The sequence below is a fragment of the Erithacus rubecula genome, assembly GCF_903797595.1.
Source record: "Erithacus rubecula genome assembly, chromosome: 5".
Lineage (NCBI taxonomy): Eukaryota > Metazoa > Chordata > Aves > Passeriformes > Muscicapidae > Erithacus > Erithacus rubecula.
The window spans coordinates 46,037,259-46,064,192 of record NC_136687.1 but is presented as its reverse complement, the minus strand read 5'-3'; the positions used below and the strand labels follow the sequence as shown (position 1 = coordinate 46,064,192).

The 26,934-nt window shown below is 40.6% G+C and overlaps 1 protein-coding gene across 2 annotated transcripts in view; it reads right to left on the bottom strand.

Annotated features, from left to right (window-relative positions):
- Positions 1–20,933, bottom strand: part of DKK2 (dickkopf WNT signaling pathway inhibitor 2) — a 46,470-nt gene extending 25,537 nt beyond the window's left edge. Inside the window, exons 1-4 of one of the 2 annotated variants that reach the window (XM_079307479.1) lie at positions 20,846–20,933; positions 17,162–17,231; positions 16,040–16,133; positions 14,142–14,350 (exon numbers count right to left, since the gene is read on the bottom strand). In XM_079307479.1, coding sequence (XP_079163605.1) covers positions 14,142–14,350; positions 16,040–16,070 — 240 coding nt within the window. In that variant the 5' untranslated portion in view covers positions 16,071–16,133; positions 17,162–17,231; positions 20,846–20,933. Of the gene's footprint in view, positions 1–14,141; positions 15,011–16,039; positions 16,134–17,161; positions 17,232–20,845 lie in introns of those variants that run through there. The other variant, XM_079307478.1, reaches the window with a different exon arrangement.
- Between the last annotated feature and the right edge of the window lie 6,001 nt (positions 20,934–26,934).

Sequence of the window (26,934 nt, the reverse complement as noted above, 5' to 3'; positions counted from 1 at the left end):
CCATAGGCACAAAAACAGCAGAACTAACAAACATACATATTAGCTGGGATTTTTTTTCACCAGAAAATGGAGATTTTAGCAAGCAGAATAGTTCAGGATAACAAGTTGCTTTCCATGTCTGCTTTAGAGAAGGAAGCAGACTGGACTTGGTCACATCTACCAAAGCTCATGTGCTTCATTAGCCATAAATGCATCAAGTATCTTCACATCAATCAACCAGTCACAAGATGTCACACATTGCTCTCAAGCACAGGGCAGAGGCAGCAGCTCTGCCAAGATTTTTGCTGAACCTGGATGGTTGGAATCCAAGTTTGAATGCCAAAGTATTTAAGCATTTGTTAACCATGACTTTTAACTCTTCTGGGAGTTTGCAGATGGAAGATCAAAGGAGGGTTTAATGAATTTTTCTTAATACTATCAATACTCATTAAGTCAGAGATGGTGACCAGAGACTGCCACAATGGGAAAACAACAGAGGGAACACAATATTTTGTGAACTCCAACTTTTGCCTGATGGAGAGAAAGATCTGGTGAAAGCAGGGAAACAGATGCACACAAACACACACACATATATATATGTGTATATATATATATATATATATACCAGCACTTACAGCACTGTGAATTCTATTTAGTCTCCTAAAATCTCTAGTCAAATTGACTTCAGAGATAAAAGAAAAGATTATTGGAGTTTGACTGTAATCTCGAGTAGTTCTTCATCCTCAGCTTTTTGTATCTATTTGTAGATAGAGCCAACCAATCCTGTACTTTCCCAGCATCAGAGTAGTTTCCATCAAAACTGTAACAATTCTGGAAACACTGGACTTTTCAAAAATTTGAAGATACTCAGCCCTTTTTATAATGCTAATTTGCAAGGGAAGGACTTACTCATTAGCAAAATTGAGAAAATTAGAAAGAAAAGCAAAAAGACCCCCAACCCCAAAAAAAATCTTCATTCTGAGTAATGAATGACTTGAAAATCTTACCTTTTTTGGGTAGTATTTGCTTCTGTAAATTAAGATTACATTTTAGCAAAAATCTTTGAAAAGCCTCCACTGACATGTGTATCCTTCATACTTCATAAATCTGTTCTAAGCCTCTTTGCCTCTTCTTTTTTCCATTTCCTTTTCACTGTAGTCACGTTTTCCATTTGCTGCAGCAATCTTGGACTATTTAACATTTTGACTAAAAAGTGTGGATAACAAAGCCACACTGGTATTCATGGAAGTGTTAACACTGATATCCATGGACATTGGAGAGGATATGAAAATCAGTGCTTGCTGTCATAGACCCAAGGATTGGCTTCAGCTCAGTAGTTCAGTTTTTGCATAATATTTGTATATGAATATCCTAACAGAAGTACACAAAACTCAAATGCTTACATTAAACCAGATATGCTTAAGTTTCCTGATAAATTGAGGCAACAAGCTGGGCTACTTATGATACTGATAAAAAAAGAAAATTTATTTTTTATGTTGATGATAATTATTACTGTATAATTACATAAAAGTTACTATAATCTATCAGAGAGAAGGCCAGCATCCAGTTAGATGCAGATAAAGGAATAAGATTGTAGGTGAGCACAGAAGGACTTCTCCCAGTTGCATTCTCCCAGCTTCAGCCAACAGTCACTTAGGCACATCTGAGGCTGTCAGTTCAGTACCTACCAGTGCAGTCATCTCTGTGTCTGTCTCCTCTCCTTTGAGCAGTTCCCATGTGGGCTCCCACAGCACCATGTGGCAATGAGCTCCACAACATGAAAAAGTAGTTCCTGACTGTCTAATAATTTCACTCTCTCTGCTCTTGGCTCTTCTTTCACAGCAAACACTGAGTGATTGCTCCCCACTCACCTTCTTCTGACTCTTCATTACTTTATTTCTCTCCATCCTGTTCTCCCATGGGCATCCCTTTTCCAAACTGGTTCTTTGCATTCTATTTACTTTCTCCTCTTTTTAGGCAGTTCTGGTGTTATGACCATCCCAGCTGTCCTTCTCCATTTAATCCTGACTGGTTTTATATCTTTTAACAGTTACTCAGCACCATGAGATTCGAATCAGTTTAAAAATGCTCCCTGCTTGGTTTTTTCACTTCCTGATATTCCAATTAGATTTTAATTTTTTATATGTTTTTACTATTTAATTTTTGTCTCTCTGCTCTTGCTTCACCATGGAAGACAGCTAAATTGACTCTAAATTAGAGATAATCACTATATGTGTCAAATTGCCACATGATACCATATATATTGCTTTACTATATTAGAAATGGAATTTTATCCATGGGATTTATCTCTCAGGTGGTCAGTTTACTGACATTTACTGCAACTCTGTGTGGTCCACTTAAGTTCTTACTGTTCTAAATAATTTTTGGAAAAATATCTTTGTCCATTTTCCAGAACATTTGCCAATAAATAGAACAGCATCAGTTTTGGCAGGTTTACATGAAGCTTTGCTCATAGCCTCCCTGTATATTGAAATGTGCAGTTTAGTCCTGCTTTTTTTTTCAATTACCAGTTATTCTCATCAGTTATAAAATGCACTATACCTTGGCAATTCCGTTTCTTTAAAGTTTTTGCACTTGAGCTATAGCTCCATTGCCACAAGCATTTGAAGAGCAAAGATGGGGTAATTTGATTTTGATCTGTCACTAATCTGGTAAAAAAATGCAGTTTTGAAATATTAACTTTGATATTGTACTCTCAAATATGATTAAGGCAGTCTATTGAGAGAGTGCTTTGTGAGGTAGGCTGGGAGGAAGAAGGAAGCCTCAGCCTCACTCATATTGTCAGGAAAGAAGAGTATTACAGATTTTTTCGTTTTGAAAATTCTACAGGTGAAACTTACCGTTAAAATGAACTTTAGAAGAAGCAAATGTTCACCAAATGTCCTCTAGAAGCTACTCTTTAAATTTATTTCCTGATAATATGGTCATTTAGAGTAGGGGGGATCAAAAGTAAAAGCAGTGACCATTTTACTAAACAAATGGTCAAAGCAGACTAGAGCAAACACTTCCATGAAGTCGAGAGCATCAGGAGCAGCTGAGCTCCCTGTACTGCAGGGACAGAGACATGCATTGTACCACTGACAGGGCATGAGCTTTGTCCTTGGCTGCACTTATCTCCTCAGACTCTTAAGCAGTGAGGATCACCCTGACTGAATTTCACTCCTGCACCACCTCAGCATCCTTCAAGCCCTCCAGTTGCTGTCTCACAGAAACTGGCTTGCCCTTTGATCAAGGGGCAAAATTCATTAATTTAACAGGCTACATTGCAAAAGTAAAACAACAACCCCACAAAAATCTGAGACAAAAAACCCCATTCACACATACACAAGTGCACAAACTCTACAACTTCAGAACCAAATATTGACCAGCTGACAGAAGGAGCACTGGAGGTCAAACCAAGGAAAGAGAGAAAATCAAATCCAGAAACTGTCAGTCGGAGTTGTGCAATCTGTTTTCACAGAATCAGCTAAATCTGAACTAGTGAATTCCACTTCAGCTTTTGCTCCTACCAGCCCTATAGCCACAGTATCTGGGAAATGATTTAAACACGACTCTGGAGAACAGCGTGGGACCAGTGCTTCCAAAATGCCACAGTCAGTAGTTCACATATCAGAGAGATGTGCCAGGGTAGCCATCCCAGCTGCACAACACATGATGTGTCAACTGCTTTACATAGGGTGGGTCAGGAAGAGGCTCATTAAAGAGAAGCACTACAGCTCTCCTTGCAACAGCTCTTCAACCTTGGCCAGTTTTACAGTGAAAAAAAAAAAAAAAAGAAGAAAAAACAAAAAGATGACAGTTTAAGAAAAAAGTCACTCTGGATGAAGATTATAACCCAGAGAGAAGAGCATAATCACATCTTCTACAGTAGATACAATGTATAACTGATGGTTTATATAATTATTTCATCATTGAGGGAGCAGCATAAATAATTTTGATTCAACTTTTCTGTAATAATAATTGTAACAAATTATTCTGATGACCAAACTTGGACTACCTTAGGTGATGAAAGAGAAGAGAGGCTCTTGTCCCTGAGCATGCCTTGCACTGAGTCTCAGACAGACAACTGCCTTTGAATTTCTCTTGAGCATGGAAAAGATCATGATCCTACTCCCTAAATGCATGCAGAACCTAATTCCTACTGAAAATATTCAGGGAGTCAGGTACATAAATATATTTCAGACTCATCCTATTGGTAAATAGGGCCAGACCTTTGAGATGTGTTTCTGTTCAGAAATGTGTGGCACTTTATGGATAAGAAGAGCAACAAAGCAGCACATTTTGCAGAGCAAAGAGCTGAAGTGTAGCATTTCTGAGCAGCATGAACTCGTGTCTATGGCCAAATTTTTTTGGTGCATCTGCTGGCAAACGGTGCTGGAGGGGACTGAGTCACATCACTTTTGTCTGGGTACTGCAGTGTCACCACCATTATGGATGCTACCCTTAGTGTACCTGAAAACTGTTTCAAACAGATTAAGATATCCTCACATGACCATTTAAAAATTAATATGTTTTATCTCATTTTAGCCATCCTTGACCCTTCTGACCCTTTAACAGTAAAACCGACTTCAATCCCACCAAATTTAAAAGTGACAAGGGCACCCCATACCTGGAACTCACACCCCCCATCACAACTGTTCGTACAATGTCTCCATTGACTTCTATCATCTAAAACCTTTAAAACAGAGTTAAGGCAGTGCTATCATACTCACCTGTGTGTGCCTATTGGAAGAGGATTTTGTGGGTAACTCCTCAAGACAAGAGCCTGACAGTGGATATCCCCTCCATTGTCAAATGGCAACTTGGCTAACTGGGACTGTCTGTGGCACAAGCCTGTACAGGAAAATCAGAGATTTTCATGGTGCTAATCCCTTTTACACAGACAATCTGCAGCCCATTCACTGTTCTGTTTTGGCTTTATTTTTTAACAGGGCCTTAAAACATATTTTTCCTTAAAATGACAACGTTTTTTTTCTGCCCTCTTTGTTCATGGGGCTTTGTGCGCTCATAAACAATTTAAGAGTTCTCTTCACACCTGCACTGCACATGTGTGCCTGAAATAATGATTCTCTTATCTATTCTTCACTGATAACTTGAGAGGATAGTGCTTAAGTAAAGGCATCATCCTTGTAACTGTAATGGACAAAACCAAACCCAAGCCCCAAACTTAGAGCAGTGACAGTGAGGCCAGCATGTCTGAGGAAGGAGAGATCCTCAAAGTTAGAGCAGAGAGGCTGAGAGGAGGACAATCAGACCTTCACCTCCTTTCCAGATGACAATCCTGCTCAAAGACACAATGTACTATCTCAAGGTTTTGATCCATCCTTTATTGACCTTCTTGGGCTCTGTGTTGCTTATTTGAAAAATCATGACAAAAATACTTCCCAGTTATCATAATGTAGCTATGCTGAAGCTGGGCTGCTACTCAAAACCCTCTTGCTCAGGAGCTGCCCCCCATGGACTTGTTTTCCCAGCAGGAGGAGAACCAACATGCAATGGTTTGTGGTGCCGTGACTTCTCAGCTGCCTCATGCTGTTATAGCTCTGCTTGTGCTGACATCACTGACCAGCCCCAGCAGAGGAAACCCTGAGCCAGCCTAACCACAGAACAGTTGGGACTGGCAGGACTTTCCCATCCTCTTGCAGCTTATGCATCGGTACAAAGTCTGAGAGAAATTTTTCTCCACAGAGAAAAACTTAATCTTCTGGTTAGACAACATCACATACTACAATTTGATACTTAATAAACTGTTGTGAAGCTATAATACAAGTATTCACTTGGTCACTTATCCTTTTAGCAATAAAAAACAATTGGGATTGAAGTTCAGTGGCAATTTGTTGCAGCTGCTGTGGCCAGGACCCCCTCAGAAAGTAATTTCCAGAGGATTCTTCTTGTTAAAAAGCCGTTTTCCTGGCAAAGAGTGGGATGTCTGGAAGATAGCAATGGGGACAAATCCAAGCACAGAAGTTTACAAGCATTCCTAAAGAGCATTTAAAAACTCCGTATTTATTTAAGCAATTACAAAAACATTGTATGCAGCTAAGTAGTTTAGTATTACCACCAAACTATAAAGTAGACTTTTAAACCTAGGCAGTTTTCCTCTTTGCCTAGAAGATGACATGAGACACCATCAACATTTGGGTCCACATGGAGAAAGTGTGGAAGAGAGGATAGCAACCTGCTGTCTTCACAGTTCTTCCTTGGTTCCCAAAAATTTCCATTCTCCAATTCTGACTTACACCCACTCTCTCACCCTACCACAGGAATTGATTATGAATAATATACAAATGGAAATTCAGTTTTGTTGGGAGCAACAGCAACTGAACAGGTCTGAAGGAACAACTTTCAGTCCCTATAGTGTTCAGCTCACACAGACTGGTTGGTTATGTGAGCTAGATGTTGCCATTATTTCTATCTGAGTGGATGATAAACTGAAATTTTAAAATTACAGGTGTGGTAAAACATGACCATTTGATATGTCCTGTCCTCCCTCCCTCCTGAAGAATGACACGGAGAGAAAGAGAGAAAGAAAGAGAGAAAGAGAGAAAGAGAGAAAGAAGAAAGAAAGAGAGAAAGAAGAAAGAAAGAGAGAAAGAAGAAAGAAAGAGAGAAAGAGAGAAAGAGAGAAAGAGAGAAAGAGAGAAAGAGAGAAAGAGAGAAAGAGAGAAAGAGAGAAAGAGAGAAAGAGAGAAAGAGAGAAAGAGAGAAAGAGAGAAAGAGAGAAAGAAAGAAAGAAAGAAAGAAAGAAAGAAAGAAGAAAGAAAAGAAAGAAAGAAAGAAAGAAAGAAAGAAAGAAAGAAAGAAAGAAAAAGAAAGAAAGAAAGAATGTACCCACCCAGTACTTCTACCAAAGGGAGAGTAAAAGACTCACAGCTCAGTCTCTGTGTGGGAAACCTAAAACCCCGGAAGACAGAGAGAAACATGAATTTTCATTTTTTGAGGTAGAAAGCAACATCCCTGAGTCCACAACAAACTGGATGGGAGGGCTCTACTCTCTCAATTTAAAGCCAAAAGAAAATAAGCAAATAAATATGGCAAGTACACTGCAGTATGTACTAATCCACAGCAGAATGCCCAGTTAATATCTTTTCAGACTGTCAAAAAGAGGTGCACCATTTTCTCTAGGAACATATAGCAAAAAAAAGCCCCAAAACGAACCCAATTCAGGAATCTACCTTGATCTGTGCAAAAGGAAAAGTAAAGGAGATCTTCCCCCACCAAATGCACTACTTTCCCTGATGCTGTTCCCACTAAGAATGAGATTCCAAGAATAAAAGTTTCCTGCTGCAACATGGATGTATTGTGTTCGCAGTTCCTTTAAGAGATCTCCACTGTAGTCATTTCAGATTGCAGAGAAGAGATCATGCTGACAGCAAGTCACTGCTTTACTCAAGGCAAGCTGCCAAAACACGTAGAACTGAACCCTGTCCTCTCATTCACTGGACCGATAAATATGCTTTTAAAAGCATGCACAGCCTGGTTCACACTTACATGATGCACAGAGAATGAGGCTGAGGGCTTGCAGAGTGAAGCAACACCTCATTCCCAAGCATGTGCAGAGCAGTCTGCCTTTGCTTACTGCTAAAAATGCTAAAGCAGTGCCATTTGCACTACACATGTGCAACATGCATGTCTCAAAGATTCATTACTATGCATATGAAAATTCAATCATATCAAAGCTTAGCTTTAAGGAAGTCTCAAGGGGCTGAACTGTGTGCTTATGTGCTTTGAGGGAGGAAAACCCAACGACTTTTAAGATCTTTTTTTTTTTTTTTTTGCAGCATTGCTCTGCTCTTTCCGTTAGTAAGAACAAAATAGCTGCTGAATGAGTGAACTCCATGTTCCCACTGTGTGTTTATATCCATTTATTTTCATAGCTCAAGTTCTGTTTGTGTGAACACAAATGTATAAATCATAGATGGATTTAAGGCCGATCCCAAAAAAACTGTAACCAAGATGAACAAAAGTCATTATTTTATTTGAAGATTGCTGTGATTTAGTATTATGATGTCCTTTAGTATGAACATATGTATCCTTTTAAGCCATCTCGCTCTCTCTCTAACACTACTTTCTGTAGCCCATTCTAGAGCAAAGGATTCTGCAATTAGCTTGGAAGTACCATAAATCATCTATTTCCACATTTCATTACAATTTGAAAATTGCTTGACGTTCATTACAATTTCCATTAGAATAAATTTGACCTTCAACCAAAAAGGAAAAAAGTTACACAGAAGAAAAGTGATGTTTTGGGGGCACACATTGCCAATGTGCAACCTATACTTGGTGGAAAAAAAAGGTGAGATAAAGTTCATGGTCTCTAATGAAAATGAAAACCTTTGCAGACAAAATTCAATTTAAAAGAGTAGCAAAGCAAACCTTCTGATTGTCTTGGCTTTTCACATCCATGCATACAAAGCTCATAGAAGCTTCCTATAGGTTTCAACCTAAAAGCACCAGAAACACCACCTAGAACACAGCAGTAAAAGACAAAGATTTCAAAAGAATTATCTTCAGTTCACTAAAAAAGAGAAAAACTATAAAATTCCTAGTACAATTAGAATTTTACCAGCGCAGGAAAAGCAGAATGATGGCTTCTAGCTTTCTCCACCATGTCTGTAGTGTCATACAAACTTCAGCTCCTCAAATCAATCATAAACATTTCATGACTGCAGTGCCAAAACCAACACAAAGCTCCACAGCAGCAGCACAGGACATGGTGACAAGTCCCATGGCAATGATGGGCCAAGCAGGGGCTGCTGGCTCCAGGTGTGTCCCACCACACCCTGGTTCCTGCCAGCCACAACCAGTGCATGCACACAGGCAGTAGCACGAACTTGGCAGGGATCTTGGCAAGCACATATAGGAACGTGCTCTGAAGGTGTTCTCCAATCAACATTTTTACATATATATAAAACTTGTTTGGATATACTTTTAAAAATTAGCAGCTATACAAAACCTGGAGATGAAAGCCGTGATGGAAAGCCAAACAGAAGCAGAAGCTTCATGGGGCTCCTCCTCTGCAGAGCTAAATTCCTCCTGAACGACATTCCAGGGTGAGGCATTTGTAAGTACAAGTGTAAAAGGACCGAAGGCTCTACTGACAAGCCATGAGATACCAAGTGCTTGCAAGATACATCCGGTGTTGAGATAATTAAGATCAAAATTAAACTTGTGCTGTATTTGCATCTGCAAAGCATCAGTTAATCAAACATAATGAGTTAATCAGACTCACTTTTCTGAGGGGAAAATGTAATCATGCTTCATCATCTTCTGTGTTGTCATTAAGCTCTGACAGACTTTCCATACAGAAACGGACGCTCCCTAAGTACTTACACATCCAGCAGCACATCAGAGTTCTAGAAATTTTCTAGGCATTGTTGCAAAGCTAATGGGAAATACTTATAGTAAAGCTACTTTATAGGAGCTTCTGCTCTATATTATGATGTCCGTTCATAATAAAAATTTGAAGAGGACACCAAGTATGACCCAGGAAGGAGATAATACTCTGCACCCCATTTTTTGCCATTAAGAGAGAAACCAGTAGGTTATTTAGCAAGACTGCTGCCAGTAAACCAGTATGTCACCCAGATTTCTAACATCAAGGAGCAAGAGCAAAGAATTAATTCTCTGGTGGCCTCTGCAGATTTAGCAATTCTGTATTTTTTTAAATTAAAAAAAAATTTAAAAAAATTAAAAAAAAAAAGGCAGCTATTGCTGGATGCAATTTCTAGTTATTTTAATTAATTTATTTTTAATCCCATGAAGAAATAATTTTTACTGTCTTGGTTGCTAGCTATTTAAGATATTGTGGTTACATTTTTGGTGTCTTTGGTACATTTTATTGTAATATTGTCAGGGCACTGCATTCAATTACTACATCTCATGCTGTTTTACTCACTACAAAGCATCTTCCAAACATCTTCTAGCAAGTCCTTGTGGGTAACTATGTCCTGTCCAAGAAACACATGTATGTCCATGCGTTAATAGGTATGGGATCAGTATCAAATTAGCCATTTGAATAAATGCCTCTTTGGTTTGGCTTCTGTGGTCTCAAATCTCTTAGCTCAAGCTGCAATATAATTTAGAAAAAAAATAAACACATCTTGAACATTAAACCAAGTGCATTTGCAATACTAGGGCTTATTTGATAGCTGTCTGTTGTGCCTCTGCAGCGTTAAAACTTGTCCCAGCTTTGGTCAGCCCCAAAAATATGCCAGTTCCCTCTACTGGATGTCCCAGTTCCCTTCATTACTACTGCTCCCATCATGTTGATGGGGAAGGGACAATCTTGATTGGAAGCACAAACCCGAACAGCTATGCAGCAACAAAGGGACAAAGGGAATGAGAGACGCAACTTGCTGGGGAATTAGATGAAACAACATCTTATGGACAGGAGGTGGGAAGGGGAGAAAATAATAACATCCACAGATTAAAGAAGGAAAACAGCTGGAAGTAAAGCTTGGTAGGTCGCAGCCTACCAGATCATTAAAGGTGGTTGAGTGTGAAGGGGTGCAAACCCCAGCATTGACACATGTCAGAGGAGACAAGGGACTAAAACCCAGAGGCAAGAAGTCTAAAGGATGGTGAAGTGAATTAAAGGGGCTACAAAATCATCAACCAGGAATCTGTGGAATGGCTATGCTTTTTAAGCACTGTACAATATGTTCTATTTCTCCGTTCAGGTTGCTTTCACTATAGTTGAGCAGAGCACTCACACAGGAGTCCTTGCCCAACAGAGAACTAACTAATACACAGAAAAATTAATTTATCTTCACTGTTAATGACTGAACACTTCCCTGTTCACTGTATCATTTACCTAGAGAGGGAATATATCCAGAATACTTTCACAGACAGGTCACAGAAATGAGGTGTTGGATGTCCCTAGAAACATTCCTCTAAATCAGGTTTTGAAAGGAAATAAATAGCTGACAGTATATAATCCTGACTTCACTCCCCTCCACCCCACCCCCAGTAATCCAGTAATACTAATTTTGAGCATATTTGCTCTTGTGCAAATGCTGTAGATACTTTCTGATTCTCTGTGAAATTGGGGAAACATTAACAGTTCGCAGAAAAGGAAAAGCAGCAGTGACAGTAAAGAACAGTGAAGAGAATGAAATCTCACTGATTTAGCACATCAGTGCTTCTTATTGTCTGCTGATCCAAGGCAGTAAAGGGAATAAGAACAGAAAATAAATAATATTCCTCAGAAAGACATAAAAATGTTAAGCCTTACTAAAATCCACATTTGCCCTGCTAGTCTCTCTGCAAGTTGGATCAGCTTGCTTTGCTCATGTGAGTATTTTCATTAATTTAAACTGGAACTTTGCCTGAAAAAAGAGTGCTGGATCTTCCCTTTCTGGGCAGAAGCACTGTAACTACCAGCTGAAAAACATCAACACTCCAGATAAGCTATGAACTATTGTATTGGTTGATTTATTGCTGATTAAACACTCCCAAGTTGCTCCTAGTCCTGAGAATTACCATAATTGAAAAGCAAATAGGTTGTAGGCTGATGGTCCTTTCATCAGTTTTGGTGATTTCCACCACGTGTATGTGCAGACCTGAAAGCACAGCTCGGAGCCCTCACAATAGCAAAATTATATTAATTTTTCTTTAACTTGTGTATCCTTGGTCTTTAGTAAAACTATTTCCTACTTGTAAACAAGAACTCAACTCACCATCTAATGTTGCCAAGATATAAAAGTTACTCTTACTTTTGAGACATTACAAATTTCACTAATTCAACAGATTGTTTTAGAAAAGCATAGGCCTGCTCTTCTGCAAGCGGCATGGTAAACTTCAGTGCAAAGTCCCATAATCTAAACAAATTAAGCACTAACCTAATAAGAGAGTACTTTAAAAAAGATTATGAAAATGTCATGTCTTAAATTTGTTGATATGCGTGACACCGCTGTTAAAAAACACAGCAGCTTACCAGCCCTACAGCTGAAAGTATCACCAAAGAGAAAACATTTTCTCTTTTCTTCTCTTTTTTCTTTCATTTTTTTTTTTCCTCTCCTCTCTTTTCTTTTACCCTCTTTCATTTTCTTTTCCTTGTCTTTTCCCTTTTTCTCTTCTTTCCATTGCAATTCTGCATTAACTGTGCTGCTTCAGGTGGATGGCCAAAAGTAGCATCTAGAATTATTGGGAGCAAATCTGTGTCATTTGCACATACATCCGTGTGAGGCCATGCAGGATCTGGGGACAGAATCTCAGGGAGAGAAGGTAAATTCAGCACTGACAGCCCTTGATGGGAGGTGAGGCTTCACTCCCTGGGAGTCACAGCCACCAATTATCTGGGGGTCTTTCCTTGTACTACAAACATGAAATCTTAACGTGTGTGATGTCTCTTCTACCACTACAGATACTTACAGTGCTGTCTCTCACTTGAAGTGTGCCTTGTGAGCTTATGCCAGTAACTAGAAGTGCTCAGAAACAGCAGTCCAAGCTGGAAAGACAGGGGCAAATCTTGCAAATACAACCAAGTGCAAAGCACAAATTGTTTTTCAGGAACTGGGTGATTATAATCAATTATTCCCAATATTGCGCTGAATACACAGTGAAGCGCTGAGGGTGTTTTACACAGAGAAGGTGGCAAGACTTCCCCAAAAGGCAAAGGCTGGGCAGCATAGACTCACAAAACTCATGAGACTGATAACACTCAGTGGGAAAATAGGACCTGTACTTTGACAGTTCGCAAATACGTTGAGAACAAAAGAAAATCCAAGGAGAACATAAAAGAAGGTGCATTGGGCACCTCTATCCCCTCAAGGCGACTCAACATAGTAATACAATAGTAATTAGTAAAATGCGAATTAGAAAAGAGCACAGTACTTTAGTAATATGAAACTTCATCATAGCATCTCTTGCTAAACTTTGCTTAGAGGTAAGGAGAGGCAACCAAATTCTGGGTAAATTATAAAGCAGTTGAGTGGCTAGGGAAAGGAAGCTTGGAGGAGTTTAAAACAAATGTCTCACACATAAAAAACAAAACTATCACTACCATTACCAAAAATCACTACCAAAACCAAATTATAACATTTAATTACTAGGAAGCTGATGTGAAACACTTTAGCAAATTCAGTGGATTACTTGAATTTTCAGCTTCTCTGCTGCTATAAGGAAAATTTAAGCAAGTACAGACCCTTCAGGCATTGAGTATTTTGCCTTTTTGGTGCTCAATGTTGTCAGATCTCGTACTGCTACACTGTTGCTTATGAAAAGCAGCTGTATTTAGAGATACTAATAATACCCAATAAAATCTGTATTTTCTGAAGAAGTCTACCTCTTTCAACATCACAGCATGCAACATTCATACCATCCACGTTAAGACTTGAAAGGGAAGAACAGGACTGATGGCTTAAATTGCTCCTTTATGGTTTAGCACAAAGATAGTTGAATGAAGATTATTTTCTATCAGACTTCCAAGTTTTCAGGCAGGATAGAGAGGAAAGAAGATTGCATAAACAAATCAGTCTTTTTTCTCCCCTTAAACTTCTTTTTTTATTTTTCTATAACCTTTTCTATCTTCTTTACAGTCCAACTCTCATAACCTAACAAAACTTCCACAACCACTAAAACATATTTTGGACAAGGAACTTAGAATTTGTTGTCTGTTTTATTAAACGAATGACTGTACCTTAAACTATGCCACAGGGATTGCATGCTTTTTTATTCTCACCAAGGGTCAAGATACCAGAGGTCAACTTGCCAGGTGTGATTTCTAAAGCCAAGTTTGTTGCACTGCTGAGAATTTTTACTTTACGTTCATATTTTCCTCACCTATTCAAATTCAACTCATTTACTATCTTGAGAATTAACAAGAAATTTCTTCATTTGCTTCTGGCAGCATTTTGAAGGAGTCAAATAAAGAAATGCTGAAGATGATAGTTTTTTAGATTGCTTTTTCTTCCATCAGTTATTAACCTTACAGAGATAAATGAATGGTTTAGACCTCTCACTTGCACAGTTCTTAACAGCTATTAGGAGATCATATTGTCCCAGGCAAGCCAAATGTAAATAAATTAATTTAGCACATTAAAGCTCTGAAAATAACTTGTTTGGTAGTGGAAGACTAGCAATTATTCACACACAGCAGACAGATGGACAGACACTGGAGTAATGAAGCAATGTCCTACCTCTCCTTGCCGGTGATAGTGCTTGGGAGGTTTTCCCATCTGCTCTAGCATTTTGCCCTTCTTACTGCTAGCAAGCATCAGTCCCTGGTGGATGCCTGCAGATCTGTTGGTTGCCTGAGTTGGAGCCTCCCCCATCAGGGTGGACTTGATGGAGTTCACCTTGGAGCTGGAGCTGTCTAGCTGGGAGCTCTCCACGATCAGGACCGCGGCTAGTAAGAGGAGACAGCAGGAGCACTTATTCCACATTAGCACGGTCATCTCCCCTCCCCCAAAAGGATTGACTTTTTTTTCCTTTTTCTTTTCTTTTTTTTTTTTTGTTTTCCTTTTTTTTTTTTCTTTTTTTTTTTTTTTTTCCTCTTTTTTTTTAGTAATGAAAACAGAAGAGAGGGGGGAAAAGTTTTTAAAATATCTCCCGAAGTTGTTAAGGAAGCGATGGATTTCAAAGCCACTCAAGGAACTGCTGTTCTGAGACACGGGAGAAAAATATTAAAAAAAAAAAAAATCCCCTAGGAAATAAACAAAAAAATGTGTCAAGTCTATAGGCAGTGAGCGACTGTCAGGTCTGTGATGTCTTTTTCCTCCAGGTCCTCGAGAAGTCCAGGCAGTTCTCTAGAAATTGAGAGCAGAAAGCTGCGAGGAAATGCAGCCGGGCAGCTCCCGCCAGCGCAGGCACCAGCACGTTTGCTAAAGCTTCAGAGGAAGAGTGAGCGAGTTACTCCCCCCACTCCTCCTTCCCTTGCTGCTCAAGCCAGCAGAGAGGAAACTCAAACCAGATTCAATCCAAGCAGCACCGGCAAAAGCTGGGCTTAGTTTTCTTTCACTCTCTCTCCCCCCGTCTTTACTTTTTATTCCCCTCCTCCTTTTTCTGCCTTTTGCCTCAGTCTCTGCAGTCAGCAGGAGTGAAAGCGCCCGGTCTCCTCCTACTCTTCCTCCTCCTCCTCCTCCTCTCCTCCTCCTCTCCTCCTCCTGCAGCCCGGCCGGTGCGGGGCGAGGGGTTCGGGCATCCGGCGGGAGCGCCGGGACCCGGGAGGGGAGGCACAGCCCCCGCCTGCCTTTCTGCGCTGCTGCCCCTCGCACTCGGTGGTCTCCAAGTCTCTCGCTGGCCCCTCCGCAGCCCGCAATCCTATCCCCGGCGGGGACCCTTCCGTCCCCTCCATCCTCCCTTCCCCCGAGCCGGGCGGGTTCCTCCTCTCTCCGGCGGGGTCAGCCCGGGCCGGCCGAGCCCGCTCCCGCTGCGGCTGCTGCCGTGCCCAGCCCCGCTGGGGGCTCAGCCCCGCTGGGGGCTCAGCCCCGCCGTGCCCCCTCCATTCAGCCCCCAGAGCTCCAGCTCCCCGAAATGCTCGGACGCGCAGAGCCCGTCATTCCCGCAGAGCTGGGAGGGCGCGGACGGCAGTCGAACCCTGCCGAACCTGCTGCCCGAGGCAGCGATATCCCTTCCAAGCTAAGGGCACGTCCAGCCGGGAAGGCTGCGCTGCACCTTCCCACACCTGACCCTTCTCAGTGCCACAGTGCCACCATCAACCCAAGACACTTTCTTCGTATCCACCTTCTCCACTTCCTTGGCATGAGCGCACATCCGACTGTAATAAAACCTCCCGTGCTACACCCACATCAGCCAACGCATCACCTCGCTGCAGCACCAAAACACTGCTTTTCAGAAACAGGAAGGTATACAGGGACGCAGAGAATAAAATTAGCAGAACGGTCAGCTCTTAACTGGTCCCTGCAAAAGATCTAGAACGAAGCAGAGAACAGCACCATGAGGCACTCGGTTACTGCCATGGAGCAGCTACAAGCCCCCGTCCTTCCCCAGGACATGTAAAGGGGGATGGAGGGAACAAAAGATGGTGAAGGCAAGAGCGTTCTTGCTGTCCCACATGTTCTTGTATGAACATTACCTTTTCTGGGAACAGTGGAGAGAATTTTCATGCTTTTTGCCTCTTCTGGAGGGTCCCTCCTCTAATCTATCAATCATTTCCTCTTACTCCAGCCCTTCACAGAAGGGAGTGGAACAAGAAATGTGCACTTTGAAATTTCATTTATTCTGTATTAACTGCTGTGTAAACAGCAGTTCCCAAGGCAAGAAAGCCAGAAAGGAGGCAGGCACTGTTTGGCCTCCAGTGCTGCTGCTCCCTCACAGTGAGCAGAAGCCCTCCTGGGGACCTGGGAGCACTCTGCAGGAAAACCCCAGGAACCTCACCACCTTGGATAAGACTTTTTCAAATGTTGTCTAGCCAGCATCATGTGACTGCTAGCAACATGTCCTAACCTTATGGGTTTTATTATATTAAACAGAGCATCTTGTGAAGAATGGAGTCATTTGTGTCTTTATCCACAGCTCAAAACTTAGAATTGCTTGAGAGGATTTAAATCCATCTCCTGGGGAAGTTTTTTGGGTTTTTTTATCTTCCTTATCAAATGATGTCTTACTTTAGGGGATTACTACATTTTTTCTTTTTTTTTTTTTTTTTTTTTTTTTAAGTAACAACTCAAATGACCTGTCAGTGCCAAGACTGAGTTTTAAAATCTTTTACAGAGTACAGCACTTGCTCTGACTCAGGCTTCAGATGGGTTTGTGTTTACTGGGTTTGAAACTGGAAGAAATTTTATTGGATTTGATTTTAAAAACTGAAGTTCAGAATTAAAATTAATTTTTTTTTTTACTCAGCTTGGCAAAGAGCAAAGAATAAAAAACATCCCCAAGCTTGTCTTCTTCACAACATTTCCCTTTTTTTTTTTTTTCTATCTTTGTGGAGCTTCAAATAAACTAAAATTACCTTTTAGACTTCATCTTCAGTAATACTCAAAGACATTTTTAAGGAAATATTTCTGAAAAATCAGAAAACAATTTGCTGTTTCACAGGAAAGGGACATAAGCCAGTCTTTTTTGATTGTTTTTGACTTGGCTTTTGACATCCAGCCCTCATGGTGCTTTACCCCTCCCAAATCCAAAAGTAAACAGCTATCTGTGCCCACACAAAAAGCTTTAATAGTAATGTAATGGAAACCTCTCATCTTACCTGTGTTTCTCTTATCCAGGAAGAAACACAAATTTTTAAGTCAGTGAAGAGTATTATCCACCAGAGTTTCCTTGAATAAGGGAAGATTAAAAAGAAAACAAAACAATTTGATGAGACATGCAAAGAGAATTCACGACAATAAGAACACAATGCAATGACCTCATGCAAATATCATACAGCTCTTCTTAAAATAAATGGATATGGGTGATATAGGCACACAGCACCCAATGGATCAGATAGTGCCTAGACTCTGTCTAAATTAATTAAATATATGTCTATTAATACCTTATTAAAATTTTTACTTATGCTAATAAATAAAAAATTCAAGCCACATTACAAGCCTTTATATGCAAATAATAAAGTCCTTGTATATCCATAACATTTAGAATTTTGAAGAAAACTGTGAAGGAATGATCAAAGCTTTTCAGCTATCTCAGAACAAGTGGTCCAAAGTCATTTTTTCAATTGGTCCAGGTTCAGTGAAGCATGAAGTTCATCAGTCAGTTGTATTCAACTACGTTTCCAGGCATTAATTTAAATATAGTGGGAATAGAAATGGGTAACTTTCCAACAGGTTAAGACCTATCCTGTGACTCACTGCTCTGAAGGGAAGATATTTTGCAGCATCTCTGAGGAAATGGGAACAGGTTTTGCTTTATTACAGCAGATATATTACAGACATTTCCCTCCAGAGGAAGCAACAACCCACTTCACTGCAGGACAGCCGCTGCCAGACCAACAGGATGCTCAAGACCACAGAAAGCAAAAGTAGATGGGCAGGACTCCAAATCCATACTGGGGAGGAGCTTTTATTTTTCTCCCCTTAACAAAAGTGTGATACATGAGTATACTTGCAGAGAAACAAGCTATTTGGTAGTTTGATGGGGAGGTTTTTGTTTTCTCCTGTCCCCTCCACATTTAACTAGCATTTAACCCATGTGTTTTCTACCTCAACCCAGTCAAGTACAGACTTCCAAACCAACATGTGAATGTCCTGTGCCCCTCATTGCAGCAGCTCTGATGTACCTCAGAGTCTGTACACAGACTTATTTCACAATATCCACTTAAACAAGACAGTATGGAGGCAAAAATATAAAGAAGTATTCTTTTCAGATTTATGACTGTGCTACTGCAACTTAGGTTTCATCAAGAACTTCTAAAACATTAAAATGCTATGGGACGTGTTTCTCCATGGGGCTCCTCTACCAGAGAACCAGCCAGAGAAACTGCGGCCAAGTGCACAGAGTGCACTAAGCAGAGGTTGTCATACTACAAATCACACAGAAACACAGTTTATCTCTAAGTTCTCCACTAAGTTTGCATGCCTATTCTGGAGAAGCTAAGGCCCACATATTTTGTGTGTGGTTAGTCAAACTACCCAGAGCAATTCAGTATTCTGTGCCCAAAGGAACATTTTGCAGAACCATAGAGAATAATGGAAGCAGCACTAACCCAAAAAAACCAGTCAATGGCAAATCCCACATCATATTGTGGGAAGGTCACAAGAAATGTCTCACCATCCTGCAGGGACTGAATTGCTGTATCTTCCTGCAGAATTGCAGTCAGCAGGAGAGAGAGGCTGAGCTGGTAACAGCCCAGGCACAGAAGCTTGACAGCCAGGAGGGCCACACTCATTGAACACCAGTGAGACCTCCAGTGCAAACACTGAGAACTACATCAGCAGCCCACCAGTGGCTAGTTCTCCTTTCATGATAAAAACCACACTTATTTCAATACAGAAATCTCTTTGGAGCTAAACTAGCATGCTTCCTGTAAGAAACACAGAGTTTTTCTTTTGTCTCACTGGCACCCATGGAGAGGAGACACATCACACAGATTCTCTTAATTTCTAAAGCAGGTATTCATACCCTGAACAAATGTTGGAGGTTTAAATGGTTCACACACATACTTCTATTTCACAAATGCTTTGGTGTTTCTTTTAATTAAAATTGTTCATAAATTTAATGAGAGAACTCAGTGGCCTTAAGCAAACAAAGGTTTTGTAGAATTTTTCCAGTTATACAACTTGTTCTTGACAAAAAAGGCATAAAATTTATTTAAATTTGGGGTATTTTCATTCAAAAATATCAGAATTTTAATTCCTTTTCTACTGTCTCTTTGTTTTTCTTTGCCAGGGAGTTCCATTAAGTTAATTGTAGGCCTTTTTTCATTTTTCTTGAGAGGAGAATGCGATTTGGTAGGGGGAGACTGTCAGGAGGGACATGGAAAAGAAAAGCAACCTTTTGTCCTCTTGCTTCACCCTCCTTTGACTCTGAAAGTTTCAAAAGACAAAATATTTGGAAAGGGCAGAATCTAGCAGAAGTCACGACAAAAGTAAGAAATGAAGGAACACAAGAAATTAATAAACCCAATTTAAAGACAAAAGGGAAGTAGGATGTAATGAGGAGATCCTTTAACTGACCTCCTCCAAAGGGGAAAAATTACACACTGTAAATGTAAAATATTATGGGCCTGATTACAATCCTGTGTATTTTACAGCATCTATATTTCAAGCCACGTGATTTTAGTTGAACCCTTTTTGATTTACACCAGCTTTAGTTAAGTCTCATGTCCTATGTTTTTCTTTCCTTTAAACAAACAAAATTACCTGTTCTTCAAATTAAATCTGTTTTTAATTCTATATAAAGCATTTAGGAATACTTGTCATACGAAAGACATTCTATTACAGAGAGGTGTATTGTTTTTTGTTATTATTTTTTACATTTACCAGCTGCATTGAATTTCCATTGCCCCTCACATAAACTCTAACAATTTGATGTCCAAATCTCTCCTAGCATTGCTCCTGGGGTCTATGTTATCTTTTATTTAATTTCTGACTAAAAAATCCCATCAAGACCATCAAACAAGAACTAGTTTTTGCTAAGGCTACAGCATAACAATTTTATTTTATTTTAAATTGCATTTAAGGATCTCTTCCTTTCTGCTCTGTCCTCCCTCTCTCCTTGGAGATGACTTTAGGGTTCATTGATTTCCTTTTTTCACCATTTGTACATTTAGCTCACAACCAAACCAGAGAAAAGGCTGTGCATAGCAGTAGCAGGGCAGGAGTGTGCAGACACCGCTGGTGCAGTGGGGACCAAGGGCAGCAGGATGCCCTCGCTCCAGCACTTGCTCCAAATGTCTCATGGCCTGGACCGTGTCCCCAGCAGAGCTCTCGGAGGACAAGCTGGGGCCTGAAGCCATGACATGGGTGTCCAGAAATCACAGCAATGCAGCCCACGGCCACCACAAACCCCTTCAGATAACATTTCTGTATTACCATCGGGGAAAGCCCTCAGTAGAGCTTACGGCGTGTTGCACTGAAGTCCGTAGGTGGGACTCTTGCCCCAGGAGCTGTCTCCCTGCTCCTCCTCCTCTTTCCCTCTTGTCAGACGGTGTGTGAGAGCCGCAGCCGCAACCCTGTGAGCCAAGAGAGCCGTGGAGAGAGGCTGTGCTGCAGATCTGGGACAGGCGGAGGAGCAGATGTGCTGCTGCTCTGCCCCATGCCCGCGGCTGTGCGGCGGGACGGGCCGCGGGTGCCGGCAGGGCGGCGCGGGAGGCGGCGGTGCCCTTGGCAGCACGGAGGGCAGGCCGGCAGCGCAGCTCCGCCGGCAGGGGCTGCGGCCCGGCGGCACAGCGTCCCCGCTGACGTGTGCCCGGCCACATCAAGCAGCCCCAGCTCACCTCTTCCTCTCCAAAGGTTCTCCTCGCCCCACAGCTGTCAGCAAGCGCGGCCGCTGCTGTAATTGCCGCCTGGCCCGGCTGAGCCCAGACGGGTGGCTCCGGCTGCAGCCCGAGCAGCAGGCACGACCGCAGGCTGGGGAGAGGCAGGCTCACAGCGTGCAACCCCGCCACGGAAACAGGAGAAATATCACAGCCTTTGATTTCTGTATTTTTGGGTCTAATTCCTAACACCATGCTCCTCGTGAGCAGGAAGGCAAATGATGCAATAAAACTGTTTTGAAATCCTTATTCATATTTTTTCTCCTGCTGATATTTTTTGAAAGAGATGAGTACTGAATGTTACAGTTATTCTTCATAAATAACTCCTTTTCCTGATTAAAACAGTCCAGGATGGTGTCAGAGTCAGTTCACAACACAGTGTACTGTGAGTAGTTTCGTTGCTCACAGTCCATGATTTCAATCAACCTCTCTAACAATTAACCCTTTGGAGCAGGAATAACCAACTTCTTGGAAGGATGACAAAGTAAAGGGAAGCACTGCCAGCCCATCAGAATTAATAACCATTGACAAACATTGCTTCAAAAGCCAATGCAATAATAAGTCATCTTAAATTATTTCAAGCCATTTCATTATTTTCTCCAAAACACCTTCACCATGTCAGTAAACTCAACACCACCTGACCACACTCCTAAGGCTGCATGTATTTTAGCACTGATGAGACAGAGAAGTTCTTTCCAAAAGGAAAGTTTCAGTGAAAGGCAGTGAAGGTGCTACAAGCTGAACCCCCAGACTCCCTGGCAGGAGCTGACAGGGGCCAGCCACACGTGCAGAGCAAGAGCAGCAGCAATGGCCAGGCAGCATTTCCCGGAGCTCCTGCCGTGTGTGAGCAGGAACGCTGCTGGCCCCACCAGAGCTTTCCCCAGCACCAGGAGCCGTGGGGAGGATGTATGTCAGCTACAATGGGAATGCTCAGCACGTGGCTTTCCAGAGGATCACAACTCACAAACCAAAACACGAATCTGCGGTAGCTCAGAAAGACGGCTGGCTTGATATGGAAATAGCTGAAATTTCAGCCTCTCCCTCCCCCAGCTGCATGTGTCGAAGAGTTGTTAAAACAAGAAAAATATCTATAATTAGCAAGCCTACATACACCCATTTTCTTTGCAATATTTTTAGCAATATTAAGCCAAGTTACTCAAACTTTCCAAAGAAAAATAACTGTAAGAAAATTCCCTTTTCTGGAATGAAAGCAGTAGAAAATTATGAGGTTGAAAAAGGTTAGAATGGAAAGCATTGTGCAACCTTCTCTATAATAGGGACTGAAGAACTGATTGTTGTTTATTACATTTATTTCATGTTGTTTGATAAACAGATTTCATGTTGTCTTCATCAGTCACAGCTGAAGACTGTATAAAAGATCTAATGTAAAAATATCTTCTTTCATATGCTTTGGATTTCAAACCTCCCTTAAATAAATGGTTTTGGAGCTAGGATGGTGCATCTAGAAGCTATAATAAATATCCCATTCTCAGGGTAACAGCAGACCCTCTGCTTTGTAATAAAGTGAAGTTGCTTCCTTCTCTGTATGACTGTTCAACTTACACCCTGTCTTTATTTTTAAAAACAACTGAAAGATAAAGAGATAACTTTACACACACCCTACATATACCCATGCCGCCCCCCCCCCCACCCCCCGCAATTTTTGTAGCATAATTATATTGCTTTAGAATCAGGAGATAATATGACTGGGCAAAAATTCCTTGTTCACAATATAAGAATTTATGCTGAATGGTTAGTTCATTAAAGAGACTCAAAGTCTGTCCTACTAACAGGTTAATACAACTGTATTTGATTTTTCTGCTTGCACAGCAGAGGAAAAAGAACCTTATAGTACCACCAAAGATACCACATCTCTTTCATCTATCCGCCCTGAAAGTGGGCAGCAATAAAATGAGTTCAGTCCATACGGTTTTAAAGACATTATCTATATAGGTGCTAAATAAAGTAGGAGCAAAATGCAGGATTATGGTACATTTTTTCCCTAAAATCTTAGAAGATAAAATTAGGATAGCCATTTAGTGAACTATGCAGGCTTCATTCCTGGCTCAATGCACAGGTGATGGAGAGCAACTGTGGAGCTCAATGGTTACAGGTCAGAACAACATGCTGCAGTTTTCCTCTTGCCAGTGTATATTTACACTCAGTTCCCTAGCTGCAGTTAATCCCCTGTTTTTCTCTTGGTATAAGAGAATGACAAATAAAGGTGAGAAAGGGAGGTAAAGGGAGGCTGTCCTCTTTGGTGTGCAGCCCAGTTTGCTAGCAAGAAAGCAGCTTGCTTCACTGCTCAAAGCACAAATAATCCCGGGAGCATCTCAATTTACTCCCATTCTGGCTTTTGGTAACTCAGCCTCGCTCTGGCCTTTGGTAATTCAAAGACAATGACTATATAAACCTCAGCCTTAGCTTCCTTCCCAAGGCTTGGCTCCTTCTATCACTGTGTGCCAGATCCTGCTCTGTTCCTGAGTTTTCCAGCTGAAAGAGTTAATTGAACCTTTTCACGAGCCTTACTCAGTGTAACGTTTCTGGGTCTTAGAAGAAGTTAGCACTTAAGCCTCAGCTGGTAACTCAGAGACCCCTGCTAATTGAATTCCTGGTTTAAGTGCATTGACACTGATGGAGTTACAAGAGGAACAAAACTGGTCCTTTGCCTTATTTGCTGTTATCCACAATAGGCAGCTCTATTTTTCTACATAACAAGTATCAGAATACTGAATGTATTAGCTGCCAAGAAATGCAAAACAAACAGACTTACAATGCTTTTCCCTTTATTTCCATCATCTGACCTTTGCTTTTTATGTCTTAGGAGCAAGCTGCAACATTATTTACATGTCTAATTTAGATGAAATGCTAGTTTGTGTGTAGAAAGCTATGTGGACTTTTGTCTTTGCATTTTACTTTCCTTTTTTTGGATAACATAATGAATTAATGGAAACATGGAAATGTTAGGTTTTAGAATGATTCTCATTTCAAGTTTCTGATTCTTTCAGCCCAGACTTGATCCTTTATTCTTCCCTAGAGGTTTGAAGCATTAGTTCATAGTCTAAAATATAAACTTGTGTCCTGACACAGAAGGTACTAATATCATTGAATTGCTCACTTCAATAATGATAGCTTTGGAATCCTCAATGAAAAGACTGAATGTAACAAAAAGTGCTGCTAGCCATCTCAATTTTGTATAAAGTATCAGTACAGAGAAAAATTAATTATTAAAACAGTAGAATTCAAATTATTAGGAAGAGAGCAATATCTAATAGGGAAACAGAGTAAATACTAGGAGAGTCATCATGAAAAGTAAACCAGATAATAATTTAAGCATGGCTTATGGGGGAGGTGAAAAGATTTTAAATAGAATCACAGACTGGTTTGGGCTGAACAATCCCAATTTTCTCATCCTTTCCTCATAGGAGAGGTGTTCCATTCCTCGGATCAACTTGGTGGCCTCTCCTCTGGATTCATTCCAACAGGTCCATGTCCTTCCTGTGCTGGGGACTCCAGAGATGGACACAGCACTGCAGGTGGTGTCCCCAAGGTTTCAAACCTGCAGCTGATTACATTGACTCTGGTTTTCTTCACCAGTCTGATCAACTTTGGACATTTAACTTATATTTTCCAATGTTTTACTTCTATGCATCTGCCTAGACTTGGCTCTGACTGCTAATGAGAAAGAATATCTCACTTCTACCCCATACTTTATGTCTAGCCTATGCAATCTTCCTAATTTTACATACCAAGTGAAAAACGATATGGTACTGATGCATGCTAAATCTTAGTCTTCCTTGGAATTTTTCACAAAACAGGAATAAGTAGCCCACAATATTGAAACAAGAGAAATTATTAAAAAATAAAGTGTTAACTTCTACTAATAGTTCTCATTAAAACAAAGTATAGATTCTGACATAAATATTTTAATTCTGTATAGGTTTACTGGAAAAAATCTTTTTTATCCATGCCTCCATATATCACAAGAACACTGTTGTGATAAAACTACAATACTTTATTCAAAACTGAACAAGAGAAGGCTCTTCACAGGGATTCTGTGCATAATCAAATAAAGAAAAATAATTTGGGTTTACTGATGTATCTGCTTTATTGGGTTTTTTTAGCATTCACATGGTTTTATTATGTGAATTTTTTGTTATCTCTGTCCCCACCAGTTGACAGATGATCATCAACTCATTATCTCTGGGGCAGGATCAGGGAGCTTCTCTGTGGAAATAACACCCAAATTGCACAGTCCTGTTTATTAGTTAGTGGCTAAGAGACTGTTCTTTTCATTTGCTACCACACAACCCACATGGTCGGCAACAAACCATCAAAGCAGTCCAGATGGTTACTCCCAGAGTTAGGTATTTTTCAGAAAGGAATGTAGAAAATCTAACAAACCAAAGGAGCAAGAATCTAAGGCACTTTTGAGGGGACACCATTTACAACTCAAGAGCAACAGTGACATTAACTGTAAGGCAAGAGCTCAGCACAAACGTCTGGGTGGTGGAGCTCTGCTGCTTCAATGAAAGCTTCAACGTTACCATGCATCCATTACTAAAGAGAGAAAAATCCCTCCCAAAAAATAATAACAAAAAAACAAGACGATTAAAAGTTTACTCACATGCAACATCTCTCTGACTTAAATATTATTACCTCTCTGCTCCTTAACACTGAATTTACCAATTCAGCTAATCACAGCAGCTTTTCATAGCTTCTTCATTCTCCAGCAACAATGCCACCTCACTTTTGACTCTGAGGTTGTATTTTTTTTTTTTATTGCATTGATTAAAATGAGAAGATACTTAATCTACTCTAGTTCGAATTCTTCATATGATCTTAGGAAATAGGACCATATTTTCAATACTATATCTAAAAACAGCTCTAGAAAACATACATTCCTATAGGCCCAGTGCTTTTCTCAAGGTGGAAAAGGTAAAGCTTCCAGAAGACAAGTACAGTAGCTAGGAATGTGGTACAGCAAACTAGGTTAAAGTCAGTTAAACTCAGAAGTTCTGAAAATTTTGTTTCAAAATACTCCTGGGAGGAAGAACACAGTCTCAAAAAGCAGCTCCCCATCAAAACTGGTGTGTTTGTCCCTACATCCTTTAAAGCCTCTAGGAACCGTTGAGCAGACCTCCCATCAGCCTGTCAGATACTGAACTTCCCAAGACAAATGAAACTATCTCAGTTTCGCAGGACTTGTAAAGCAGGAACGTATGTAAGCTGCTTTTTCAACACACACATGCTGCAAATACAGATACTGACTGTACTGACATTACTCCATTACAGCTTAAAATAACATCCTGTGTGATGCCTATATGCTGAGCTGTTAGCTCAGTTTTGGATTTTCTAAACACTGGGTTTGCTTTCAAAGAATAACACTCCAGTTTCTCTAGGATACATGAGAGCACACTGGCTCTTCAGCTGGGAAACAAAGTTAAGAATGTGTGGGCTTTGGCTTCAAAATTAACCATGCTTTAGTAATCTAGTATACTAAACTGTTTCTTATTAATGTATCATGCAAATACTCTCCAGTCCTCCCACAAGTCTGACACTTTCCCAACATATCAATAGCAAATGTTCTGTGAAATGCAACTTTTCTGATGTAGGCCACCCTGACTTTCAGTGTGATCTCAACCCACCATCCAAATCCTCGTGGCAGATGCAGAATGGGGTTCTTTAGTAAGGGAAACAATATAGGAAAAAAAAAAGTTTTGTTGCTACACTTTGATACATCAAATTTATTTTCTTCAGCAAAGAGACATTTTTTTTAACTCTTTCTTAATTATGGCTGAGCAGCATCAGATTTGTTGTGTTCTCAGAGTCAGAATGTAAGGTAATGTCAGGAGATGATTGGCATCAGCCCTTCATTAGCCTAACTAGCTGATTTCACATACAATTTTGAAGTGCCTTAGCTTAACCCCAGCTGTTTTCTGTCTTAATGCAGATGAGATGGAGAATATACCCCAAAGGGACTTTTTTACATGACAAATACACCCTGCAGAGGCTCTGCCACCTCTGCCCTATCTCCCAGAGCAGATTTT